General features: G+C 37.2%; 1 protein-coding gene and 1 pseudogene across 3 annotated transcripts in view; one reads left to right on the top strand and one right to left on the bottom strand.

Moving 5' to 3' along the window:
• FRMD7 (FERM domain containing 7) overlaps window positions 1-1,013 on the bottom strand; it is a gene marked incomplete at both ends in the record, with an annotated part of 58,265 nt that extends 57,252 nt beyond the window's left edge. For both annotated transcript variants that reach the window (XM_081221718.1, XM_081221719.1), the window contains one exon: window positions 957-1,013. In XM_081221718.1, the coding sequence (XP_081077844.1) occupies window positions 957-1,013 (57 nt within the window). The remainder of the gene's footprint in view (window positions 1-956) is intronic.
• A 4,798-nt stretch (window positions 1,014-5,811) lies between these two features.
• On the top strand, window positions 5,812-12,030 carry LOC308609292 (hypoxanthine-guanine phosphoribosyltransferase-like; annotated as a pseudogene). The gene is made up of 2 exons: window positions 5,812-5,827; window positions 11,489-12,030. The product of its transcript is annotated as a hypoxanthine-guanine phosphoribosyltransferase-like (transcript).
• The last annotated feature ends 1,390 nt before the right edge of the window (window positions 12,031-13,420 follow it).

Here is a 13,420-nt window from a genome sequence, read left to right as displayed (position 1 = left end):
GAAACCATGCAGTCATCACCCACAAAGCACATGATTCAAATAAAAATGAAATACTTATTTGAAAAATGGGTTACCTACACACCCAACAGCAGTTGTCAGTTTATGTATAAAAGAAAACAACCAGCATTTTGTATGAATTTCAAAGGAAATGAACTATTTGTTCCTTGTTAGTAGCTAATGTAAATATCAGAGCAAATAGCAAATGCTATTTTTTGATTCCAGTAAAATTGTAGAACATTTCCAAATGCTCCTACGTAAGTCTTGACATCAAAATGTACATCTCTTAAGATACTAAAAGATGAGCCCCAAATTATGTGCTTTAATACATTTGTTCTTTCTTGAAGAGATGAGGTATAATTGTATCAATCATCTTGTAGCTAGGAATTATATGAAGAACCCTGAACCATAAGTACTAAATCAAACTAAATAGTCTCTTATCCTATTTTTCTCTCTTATACTTGTCATTACTTCCTGAAGTTCTCATTACAACTGCATAATTCTACCCACCGCCCTCCACCCTCCGAAACCCCATAGTTTTTCTTCAGAAAAGGAGGGTAGCTTTCCCCTTCTCCTTTCCCTCAGAACCACAGTTTTCTCTCCACAAATATTCATGGGATGAGACTCACAGACAAATTATTTCAATGAGCAATAATACCTTTTTGGGTAGGACAACTAAGTTATTCCTGCTTTGTCTTCTTACATATATTTAGCGTATCTTTAAGATTTGCTGTTGTTATCCCTTGAGAAAAGAGAACCTGTTCTAGAAGAAAGGTTAGTGGGAAAGCATGAGCTACATTGTGACATTAAATACAGATTTCTTTTTCCAAAGCTAAAACCTACAGTCCTCCTTTGTTCGGTCCTAAAGAAGACATAATATCTCCAGCTAATGGGCTGTCCACAAATGACCATTATTGAATGAATAATAAAAGAATAATAGCAACGTGATTTCCACTTACATCAACCACAAAAATCTTCTGGGAATCATCCAAAAACTGCACTTTTAAATGTAGCATTCTCGGAGAGGCCGTTGGGCTGCGAGCAGGCTCAGAGTGCTGTGAGTGCTGTGACAGGAAGGGGGCTTTCTCAAGGAATTTCACTCTTAGCTGGAGGCAGTGTGCTCGGGTCCCCCCACCCCCATCCAGGCACACCACCCCCCCCAGCAGGGCACACTTCTGTTTGCTTGAATTGATGCACACTCAAGGGCATGTGTGCTGCCGTGTCCTGGTGATCAATAGCATCTGGGCTACCTCCTATTTGGTCAACGTCAAATCCAACTGGACTCACTCTAGCCCTCTTAAACTCGGTTCCTTTCTTCAAAGAAAAAGAAGAAGAAAGAAAACAGTTGCAACCCCTGGGGATCTTCTTTATTTCACAGGAGCACGATTTGAAAACCCTAGATGAAGCTTTGATAAACTGAGAATAGCCATTCTCAGAAGTAAAAGGATTAGAGTTAGTCTCATATTGTACTAGAAATTTCATGGCTGAACTAGGAAACTTTATGTATAATAATTGTAATTGTTTTGAATGTACGTGATTTAAAAATGAACATTATATAAAAAGGAATATATGGAAAAGCTCAATTCCACTTCTGTCCCCTCTATTCTGTGCCCCCATACATCCCTATCAGTAACAAATTTTATTAGTTTTTTGTTGTTGTTATTTAGCCTTCAGTGTTTCTTTATGCAAATACTGTACAAGAAAATACGAATGTATTTCTCATACATATGTAGCATGCTGTTAAACTGTTTTGTGCCTTCCTTTTCTTACTTCATATATCATGGTTGATTTCTCTTTAGCTGGGCATGGAGAGCTTCCTGATTTTTTTACAGCTGCATAATTTTTCACGGTGTAGGTGAAATACAGTTGACTGAAATAATCCCCTATTTGTGGACATGGGTTGTTTCCAACTCTTTGCTTTTATAAACAATTTTGAAATGAATATCCTCATATATATGTCATTTTATATGTATGTCATTTTATCTGTAGGATAGATTTCCAGAGGTGGAAATGCTGGACAAGGGTAATGTACTGGTAATTTTTATAGCGACTTCTATTCCCTTCCATAAATGTTGTTATGATTTGATTTGTGTCCCCCAAAATTCAAGTGTTTAAGTCTTAACCCCCAGTTACTCAGAATGTGACTCTATTTGGAGATAGGGTTTATAAAGAGGTAATTAAGTTGAAATGAGGTCATTAGGGTGGGCCCTAATCCAGTATGACTAGTGTCCTTATAAGTAGAGGACATTAAGACATAGACATGTACAGAAGGAAGACCATGTGAAGACACAGGGAAGAGAAGATGGCCACTTACAAGCCAAGGAGAGAGGTCTCAGAAGGAACCAACCCTTCCAGCACTTTGATCTCAGACTTGTAGCCTCCAGAATTGTGAGAAAATAAATTCAAATAAATTTCTGTTCTTATAAGCCACCTAGTGTCTGGTACTTTGTAATGGTACACCTACCAACCTAATATAAGTGTTGTACCAATTTGCAGTCCTACTCACAATGTATGAGCGTTCCTATTTTCCCCAGGCTCACCAACAGAGTACGGTGTCAAACTTTTTGATTTTAGACAAATTGATAAGTGAGAAAAAGAATCTCAGTGTAGTTTTAAATTTGAATTTTTCATATTATGAGAGAAGTTGAGTATCTTTTCAGATGTTTCAGGGTATCCTTTTTTTCTTATAAACTATCTTTCCATGTAGTTCCACACACTTTTTGAAAAAAAAATTGGTTATTGTCCCTTTTCCTCAATCTCTAGAAACTCTTTAAAAACTAGGAAAATTAGCCCTTTGTGATATGAATTACAAATATTTTCCCCATTTATCCTTTGTCTTTGCTTATGGTGTATGTGTTATTTGCCATGATAAATTATTTATTTTGGTGAAGTGAAATCTGTCAATCAGTTTTTAAATGGCCTCTGGATTTGTGTCATAATTAGAAAGGCCTGCTTCACTTCAAGGTTTACCATTAGTACTTTTATGGCTTCATTTTTGAAAATTTAAATCTTTGATCTATTTAGATTTTATCTTGATGTATGGTGTGAAGTATGGATCAAATTTAATCTTTTTCCAAATAGCTACCCAGTTGTCCTGATGTCATTGATTAGAAAGTTCATTTTTACCCCCATCGATTTGAGAAGATGCCTTTATCATATATTAAATTGCCATATGCATTTGGGCCTGTTTTTGGATTTTTGTTTCCTTCCATGTACTAGTTTCACATTGTTTTAAGTTTTGAGGCTCTAGAGTATGTTTTAATATCCAATAAGGCTGCTCTACTCCACATTGCTCTATATTTACAGAGTTTTCCCTGCTATTCTTGTTTACTTAGTTTTCTGTATAAGCTTGTACAGTTTCAGGAAAAGAATCAGGTATATTTATAAAGATGTGTTAACAATTATAAATTTATTTATGGAAAACATATCTTTCTGATGGTGAGTCTTCTTATTCATGGGGCATGTATGTCAATTTGTTCAGGTCTACTTTTATGTCCTCTTCTACAAGGTTGTATTTAATATAAATTTCCAAACATACACAAAACCAAAGAGTTTAGTACAATAAACTCCCATACATTCATAATCCAGATTAAAAACTGTTATGAGATGAACTGTCTTCCTCCCAAATTCATATATTGAAGCCCTAACCCTCAGTACCTCAGAATGTGACTGTATTTGGAGATAGGGCCTTTAAAGAAATAAGTAAGTTCAAATGAGGTCTTTAGGATGGGCCCTAATCCAATCTGACTGGTGTTCTTATAAGAAAAGAAAATTTTTACACATGAGAGAGAGGAGGGATGCACACACACAGAGGAAAGTTCATGAGAGGGCACAGTGAGAGGGCAGGCATCTGCAAGCCTAGGAGAGAGGCCTCAGAAGAAACCAAACCTGCCAACACCTCGATCCTGGATTTCTAGCCTCCAGAATGGTGAGAAATAAATTTCTGTTGTTTATGCCATTTAGTCTGTGGTAATTTTTTTAAATTTATTAATTAATTAATTTATTTTTGGCTGCGTTGGGTCTTCGTTGCTGCACGTGGGCTTTCTCTAGCTGCAGTGAGCAGGCGCTACTCTTCGTTGCAGTGCATGGGTTTCTCATTATGGTGGCTTCTCTTGTTGCAGAGCACGGGCTTTAGGCGTGCAAGCTTCAGTAGTTGTGGCATGTGGGCTCAGTAGTTGTGGCTCGCGGGCTCTAGAGCGCAGGCTCAGTAGTTGTGGTGCACGGGCTTAGTTGTTCTGCAGCATGCGGGATCTTCCCGGACCAGGGTGCAAACCCATGTCCCCTGCATTGGCAGGTGGATTCTTAACCACTGTGCCACCAGGGAAGTCCCATACTATTTTTAAACTTTCTTTCTTCACTGATCTGTACAACATGGACATTTTTCCATATTAGTACATTAGATCTATCTAGTTTTTTTTAATGCACTATTATATATTTTCTCAGTTCCTTTATTAATAGACATTTGGGTTGTTTTCCCTTATGAACAATACTGCAATAAACGTCCTTGTACATAAATCTTTGCACATTTGTGGTGACGTCTCTATAGGATAAATTTCTAGCACTTGAAATGGTGGATCACTGGGTCTGAAAATTTATCTTTTTTTTTTTTTTCTTTTTTTGCAGTACGCGGGCCGCTCACTGCTGTGGCCTCTCCCGTTGCAGAGCACAGGCTCTGGACGCGCAGGCTCAGTGGCCACGGCTCATGGGCCCAGCCACTCCACGGCATGTGGGATCCTCCCAGACCGGGGTACGAACCCGTGTCCCCTGCATCGGCAGGCGGACTCTCAACCACTGCGCCACCAGGGAAGCCCTGAAAATTTATCTTTTAATAGATACTATCAAGTTGCCCTTTGAAAATGTTATACCAATTTTCACTTTCAGCAAGGGTGTGCTAGCTAATACATCCAATGAAACATTAAATAATAGTGCCAATAGTGGGCATCATTTCCTTTCTCCTGACATTAACAGGAATGCTTCCAGGGTTTCCCCATTAAGTAAAACTCTGGCTTTTGAAGGAGACATTTTCAAAAGTACATTTAAACCTGATTGGGTAAGAATGCCCAAACAACACTCTTTATCTATATTGAACCAACTTATCCTATGTCACTAAATAAATAGGCTGGTAAAATTAGACCAATGAAATGCTGTTATCTGATGGACAAGAGAGCATACCTTTGCTAATATTTTGACAGCTCACAGCACAGTCTCCACAACAACTCCAAGTGGAGAGTCAGCTGCAAGGCTGGTGGAAAAAGCTGTAGCTCTGGTGACCAAAGAATCTATTTAAAATCTTACCAGCAATGTTACCTGAGACATGTCACTTCAGCTCCCTGTGCCTCAGTTTCCTAACTTATAAAATAAGGTGACAATTCTAATTCATAGAGTTGTTGTGAGAAAGAAAAGATCTAGATATATGAAATCATAAAATTCAGTGCCTGGCACACAGTAGGCACAAAATAAACATTTGCTGAATGGGTGAGTATCAAGGAAATAAATATAAATAATTCACTGTTTGCTGAAGTTTAAAATGGTAAACGAAGAATGAGTTCTCTCTTTTCCTCTCTCTTTTTCCACCTAGACTTCAGTCCTTCAGTTATTACTGGCAAAATGTTACTAATTGACTGAGATCCAAAACAGGAAACTGTCTTAAAGGAAATTTTCATATTCTACTTTAAAGTAAAAATCCAAAGTTGGGCTCACCCCTGGAAAAATTAGCCTGGCTAGTCTGTCTTCACTTTAGTCCCTCCACACATAAGGAGGTGGAGAGGGAACGCTGAGCAGGAGGCCAGAATAGGAGCAAAAGGAGATTGGGCGATGGATCCCAGGGTTGGTGAGCTAGGATGTAAATGGAAGAGTATACTAGATTGCTTTTACCCTTACCATTTAAAAATAAACCTAAATCAAAAATCAAAATGAAAAGCACCACATCACTGTTTTTTCCTAAGATCCAAAGGGTGAACTGTGATATGACTTTAAGGGTAAGAGTTAAGAATTCTGACCAAAATTAGGGCATTTCCTGGCATTTCATCATTAGTATCTTATTTCTTTGGGGTTAAAGACTGTTCCTTTTCAAAAGTTCCTTATTTTTTCCAGCTTTATTGAGATATAATTGACATAAAACTTTGTGTAAGTTTAACGTGTGCATGTGATGATTTGATACACTTATACATTGTAAAATGTTTACCTCAGTAGGGTTAGTTATCACCTCCATTACCTCATGTAATTACCATTTCTTTTTTGTGTTGAGAACATTTAAGATCTACTCTCTTAGCAACTTTCAATCATATAATACAGTATTGTTAACTATAGTCACCATGCTATACTTTAGACCCCCAGGACTTATTCATGTTATAAGTGGAAGTTTGTACACTTTGGCCGACATCTCCCCATTCCCACCACCCCAGCCAGTTACAACCACCATTCTACTTTGTTTCTGTGAGTTCGGGTTTTATAGATGCTACATATAAATGATATCATACAGTATTTGTCTTTCTCTGTCTGACTTATTTCACTTAACTTAATGCCCTCAAGGTCCATCCATATTGTTGCAAATAGCAGGATTTCCTTCTTTCTCGTGGCTCAATAATATTCCCTTGTGTATATATGCTTGATTTTCTTTATCCATTTATCTGTAGACTGACACTAAGGGGGTTTCTATATCTTGGTTATTATGAATAACATGGCAACGAACATGAGAGTGCAATATCTCTTTGAAGACTTGATTTCATTTCTTTTGGATATGTACCCAGAAGTGAGATTACTGGATCATATGGTAGTTCTATTTTTAATATTCTGAGGAATCTTCACACTGTTCTCCATAGTGGCTGCACCAGTTTACATTTCCACCAATAGTACACCAGGGTTCCCCTTTCTCCACATCCTTGCCAAAATTTATCTGTCTTTTTATAATAGCCATTCTAACAGGTGTGAGGTAACATCTCATTGTGGTTTTGATAAGCATTTCCCTGATGACTAGTGATATTGAACATCTTTTCATGTACCTGTTGGCCATTTGTGTATCTTCTTTGGAAATGTGTCTACTCAGTTCCTCTGCTCATTTTTTTTTAAACCTACCTAAGGAGACAAAAGACCTGTATGCAGAAAATTGTAAGACACTGATGAAAGAAATTAAAGATGATACAAATAGATGGAGAGATGTACCATGTTCTTGGATTGGAAGAATCAACATTGTGAAAATGACTCTACTACCCAAAGCAATCTACAGATTCAATGCAATCCCTATCAAACTACCCCTGGCATTTTTCACAGAACTAGAGCAAAAAATTTCACAATTTGTATGGAAACACAAAAGACCCCGAATAGCCAAAGCAATCTTGAGAACGAAAAATGGAGCTGGAGGAATCAGGCTCCCTGACTTCAGACTATACTACAAAGCTACAGTAATCAAGACAGTATGGTACTGGCACAAAAACAGAAAGATAGATCAATGGAACAGGATAGAAAGCCCAGAGATAAACCCACGGACATATGGTCACCTTATATTTGATAAAGGAGGCAGGAATGTACAGTGGAGAAAGGACAGTCTCTTCAATAAGTGGTGCTGGGAAAACTGGATAGGGACATGTAAAAGTATGAGATTAGATCACTCCCTAACACCATACACAAAAATAAGCTCAAAATGGATTAAGGACCTAAATGTAAGGCCAGACACTATCAAACTCTTAGAGGAAAACATAGGCAGAACACTCTATGACATAAATCACAGCAAGATCCTTTTGGACCCACCTCCTAGAGAAATGGAAATAAAGACAAAAATAAACACATGGGACCTAATGAAACTTCAAAGCTTTTGCACAGCAAAGGAAACCATAAACAAGACCAAAAGACAACCCTCAGAATGGGAGAAAATATTTGTAAATGAAGCAACTGACAAAGGATTAATCTCCAAAATTTATAAGCAGCTCATGCAGCTCAATAACAAAAAAACAAACAACCCAATCCAAAAATGGGCAGAAGACCTAAATAGACAGTTCTCCACAGAAGATATACAGACTGCCAACAAACACATGAAAGGATGCTCAACATCTTTACTCATTAGAGAAATGCAAATCAAAACTACAATGAGATATCATCTCACACCGGTCAGAATGGCCATCATCAAAAAATCTGCAAACAATAAATGCTGGAGAGGGTGTGGAAAAAAAGGAACACTCTTGCACTGCTGGTGGGAATGTGAATTGGTACAGCCACTATGGAGAACGGTATGGAGGTTCCTTAAAAAACTACAAATAGAACTACCATATGACCCAGCAATCCCACTACTGGGCATATACCCTGAGAAAACCATAATTCAAAAAGAGACATGTACCAAAATGTTCATAGCAGCCCTATTTACAATAGCCCGGAGATGGAAACAACCTAAGTGTCCATCATTGGATGAATGGGTAAAGAAGATGTGGCACATATATACAATGGAATATTACTCAGCCATAAAAAGAAATGAAATTGAGCTATTTGTAATGAGGTGGATGGACCTAGAGTCTGTCATACAGAGTGAAGTAAGTCAGAAAGAGAAAGACAAATACTCTATGCTGACACATATATATGGAATTTAAGAAAAAAATGTCATGAAGAACATAGGGGTAAGACAGGAATACAGACACAGACCTACTAGAGAATGGACTTGAGGATATGGGGAGGGGGAAGGGTAAGCTGTGACAAAGTGAAAGAGCGGCATGGACATATATACACTACCAAACGTAAGGTAGATAGCTAGTGGGAAGGAGCCGCATAGCACAGGGAGATCAGCTCGGTGCTTTGTGACCGCCTGGAGGGGTGGGATAGGGAGGGTGGGAGGGAGACGCAAAAGGGAGGGGATATGGGAACATATGTATATGTATAACTGATTAAATTTGTTATAAAGCAAAAAAGAAAAAAAGAAAAAAGAAAAAAAAAGATGTTGGGGGCAGGAGTTTATTTATTTATTTATTTATTTATTTATTTATTTATTTATTTTTGCTGTGTTGGGTCTTCGTTTCTGTGCGAGGGCTTTCTCTAGTTGTGGCAAGCAGGGGCCGCTCTTCATCGCAGTGTGCGGGCCTCTCACTATCGTGGCCTCTCTTGTTGCGGAGCACAGGCTCCAGACGCACAGGCTCAGTAGTTGTGGCTCATGGGCCTAGTTGCTCCGCAGCATGTGGGATCTCCCCAGACCAGGGCTCGAACCCGTGCCCCCTGCATTAGCAGGCAGATTCTCAACCACTGTGCCACCAGGGAAGCCCCCCTCTGTTCATTTTTTAATCAGATTTTTTGTGTGTTTGTTTTTGCTATTGAGTTTTATGAGTTTCTTCTGTTTTGGATATTAACTCCTTATCAGATATATGATTTGCAAATATTTTCTTCCATTCCATAGGCTGCCTTTTCATATTTTAAATTATTTCTTTTGCTGTGCAGAAGAGTTTTAGTTTGATTTAGTCCCACTTATTTACTTTGGCTTTTGTTGCTTGTGCTTTCAGTGTCATAGCCCCCAGAATCATTGCCAAGACCACTGTCAAGGGGCTTTTCCTCTATGTTTTCTTCTAGAAGTTTTATAGCTTCAGATCTTATGTTTAATTCTTTAAATCCATTTCAAGTTAACGTTTTGTGAGTGGTGTGAAATAGGGTCCATTTTATTCTTCTGCATGTGATTATCCAGTTTTCCCTATACCAATTATTGAAGAGATTATCCTTTCGCCATTGAGTATTATTGACTCCCTTGTCAATATTAGTTCACTGTATAAGCAAGGGGTTATTTCTGGGTTCTTGATTCTGTTCCATTGGTCTTTGTGTCTATTTTTATGCCAGTACCACACTGTTTTGATTACTATACGTTTGTAATAACATAGTTTGAAATCAAGAAGCGTGATGCCTCTCGCTTTGTCCTTTTCCGGATTACTTTGGTTCTTCAGGGTCTTTTGTAGTTCCATACAAATTTTAGTATTTTTTCTTGATTTCAGTGGAAAATGCCATTGGAATTTTGATAGGCATTGCATTGAATCTATAGATAGCTTTCAGTAGTATGGACATTTTAACAATATTAATTCTTCTAATACATGAACATTAGATATATTTCCTTTTATTTGTGTCCTCTTCAATTTCTTGAAATTGAACAATCTCATGCAAAATGATTCAGTATTTTTGCAGATTATATTATATTATAAATTGTTACAAGGTAATAGCTAAAAATTCCCTGTTTTCTACAATGTATCCTTGTTGTTTATCTATTTTATTCATAGTAGTTTGTATCTGTTAATCCCTTACCCCTAGTTTGTTCCTCTCCCCTTTGGTAACCACTAGTTTGTTCTCTATATCTGTGATTCTGTTTATGTTTTGCATATACATTATTTTTTAGGTTCCACATATAAGTGTTATTATACAGTATTTGTCTGACTTATTTCACTAAGCATGATATTCTCTAGGTTCATCCGCATTGCTGCAAATGGCAGAATTTCATTCTTTTTATGGCTGAGTAATATTCCATTGTATATATATATATACTGCATCTTCTTTATATATTCATCTGTTGATGGGCACATAGTAATCTCTAATGGTTTTTCTAATTTCTGTGGTATCAGTTGTAATATTTCCTTTTCATTTCTGATTTTATTTGTTTGAGTCTTCTCTCTTTAAATTTAGTCAGTTTTTGTTGTCTTCAAATTTAAAAACAGCTCTTAGTTTCATTGATCTTTTCTATTTTTTTTTTTTTGGTCTCTATTTCATTTATTTCTGCTCTGATCTTTATTTCCTTTCTTCTACTAAATTTGGGCTTAGTTAACTCTTCTTTTTCTAGTTCTTTGAGGTGTAAAGTTAGGTTATTTATTTGAGATCTTTCTTTTTTCTTAATGTAAGTACCTATTGCTAAAGATTCCCTCTTATAAGTGCTTTTGCAGCATCCTATAAGTTTTGGTATGTAATGTTTCCATTTTTGTTTCTTTTCAAGATATTTTTAAATGTTCCTTTTGATTTCCTCCTTGACCCATTGGTTGCTCAGGAGTGTGTTGTTTAATTTCCACATGTTTGTGTGAATTTTCCAGTTTTCCTTCTGTTATTGACTCCTAGTTTCATACCTTTGTGGTCAGAAAAGTTACTTGGTATGACTTCAGTCTTCTTAAATTGGCTAAGAATTATTTTGTGATGTGATCTTTCCTAGAGAATATTCCATGTGGAACTTGAGAAGAATATATATTCTGCTGCTGTTGAATGGAATGTTCTATATACGTCTGTTAGGCCCATTTGCTCTAAAGTATAATTCAAGTCCAGCATTTCCTTCTTTTATGTCTGGGTGATCTATCCATTATTGAAAGTGGGATTATTGAAGTCCCCTACTATTATTGTACTGTTGTCTATTTCTCCATTCAGATCAGTTAGTGTTTGCTTAATATATTGGATTAGCCAAAAATTTCGTTTGGGTTTTTCCATAAGATGTTACAGAAAAAGCTCATCCCAGACTGCCCTCAGCCCACATGCCAGCCAGCTCCGTTATGGTGACCCACAGCCCCAGCACTGTGGACTGAATGGCTGGCTTGAGATGTGATGAAGGAGATGGGAGGCCATCACATCATGGGTGTCTCTGTGCTCAAGTGGGGCTATAAATTCTTTGCTGACCTGCTGGATTACATCAAAGCACCAAACAGAAATAGTGATAGATCTATTCCTATGACTATAGATTTTATCAGACTGAAAATCTACTGTAATGACCAGTCAACAGGTGACATAAAAGTAATTGGTGGAGATAATCTCTCAACTTTAACTGGAAAGAATTTCTTGATTGTTGAAGATACAATTGACACTGACAAAACAATGCAAACCTTGCTTTCCTTGGTCAAGTAGCATAATCCAAAGATGGTCAAGGTTGCAAGCTTGCTGGTGAAAAGGACCCCTCGAAGTGTTGGTTATAGACCAGACTTTGTTGGATTTGAAATTCCAGACAAGTTTGTTATAGGATATGCCCTTGACTATAATGAATACTTCAGGGATTTGAATCATGTTTGTGTCATTAGTGAAACTAGAAAGGCAAAATTACAAAGGCTAAGATGAGAGTTCAAGTTGAGTTTGGAAACATCTGGAGTCCCATTGAAGTCACCAGTAAAATTATCAAATGTTCTAGTTCTGTGGCCAGCTGTTTAGTAGAGCTTATTGCATGTATCTTCGAAGAATTGTATCTGTTTTGTATTTTAGAAAGGTTAGGTGCTGCATTCCTGAACTCTTTATTTGCACTGTGAGTCTGTAGACTATCAGTTCCCTTTGGGTGGATTGTTGTTTCACTTGTGAATGAAAAATCTCTTAAACCACACCACTACTGAATGAAAATATTGAAATTGTATCTGTAAGAAACATTTAAAGAGATAAATATGTTAGTTTTTTAACTGAGATTTTAATTTTTATATAGTCAGGAAAGAACAGAAGTGATTGAATACTGTTAATTATACCACTGTGTGTTTAGAAAAGAAGCAGTTTCGTATCAGTGACAGCATTTAGAGGTCATGATGTTGTATAAACCGTATGTCCTGCAATTATTTTAGTAGGCTTCAGTAGTATTAACTGTATTTTCCCGCTTGTTCAGATTATTTCTGGTGAACCTTTGTCAGCAGTTCCTTTTAAATACAGGTCAGTAAGTTCCAAAAACCTATCACTTTTTGAATTCTTCAGTGTAAAAAACCCTTAAAAATAAAGGCTGTCTCTTTAAAAGAAAAAAAAAAGGTTACAGAAAAACCGGAAAGAACTTTTTGGCCAACGAAATATTTAGGTGCTCTGAGGTTGAGTGCATATCTTTTTTTTTTTTTTTTTTTTTTTTGCGGTACGCGGGCCTCTCACTGTTGTGGCCTCTCCCATTGCAGAGCGCAGGCTCAGCGGCCATGGCTCACAGGCCTAGCCGCTCTGCGGCATGTAGGATCTTCCTGGACCAGGGCACAAACCCGTGTCCCCCGCATCAGAAGGCGGACTCTCAACCACTGCACCACCAGGGAAGCCTGAGTGCATATCTATTTATGACTGTTAGGTCCTCTTGATGAATTGACCCCTTTGTAATTATAGAGTGAACTTCTTTGTCTCTTGTTATAAATTTTTTCTTAAAGCCTATTTTGTCTGATATAAATATAGCTATCCCTGTTCTCCTTTCGTTTCCATTTGCATGGAATATCTTTCTCCAATCCCTTTGCTTTGAGTCTATATGTGTCCTTATAGCTGAAGTGAGTCTTCTATAGGGAGCATATTGTTGGTTCTTGGTTTTTTTTAATCCATTCAGCCACTCTATGTCTTTCGAGTGAAGAATTTAGCCCATTTACATTTAGAGTAATTTTTGATAGGTAAGGACTCACTAATGACATCTTATTAATTGCTTTCTAGTTGTTTTGTATTTTTCTTATTCAGGAGTCCCTTATAAAAGTGCCAATAGTCTTGAAAGTTAATCAACTTTTTACAATGGATT

The sequence above is a fragment of the Mesoplodon bidens genome (assembly GCF_964165515.1).
Source record: "Mesoplodon bidens genome assembly, chromosome: X".
Lineage (NCBI taxonomy): Eukaryota > Metazoa > Chordata > Mammalia > Artiodactyla > Ziphiidae > Mesoplodon > Mesoplodon bidens.
The sequence above is the reverse complement of the archived record's forward strand: the minus strand, read 5'-3'. Positions and strand labels throughout refer to the sequence as shown.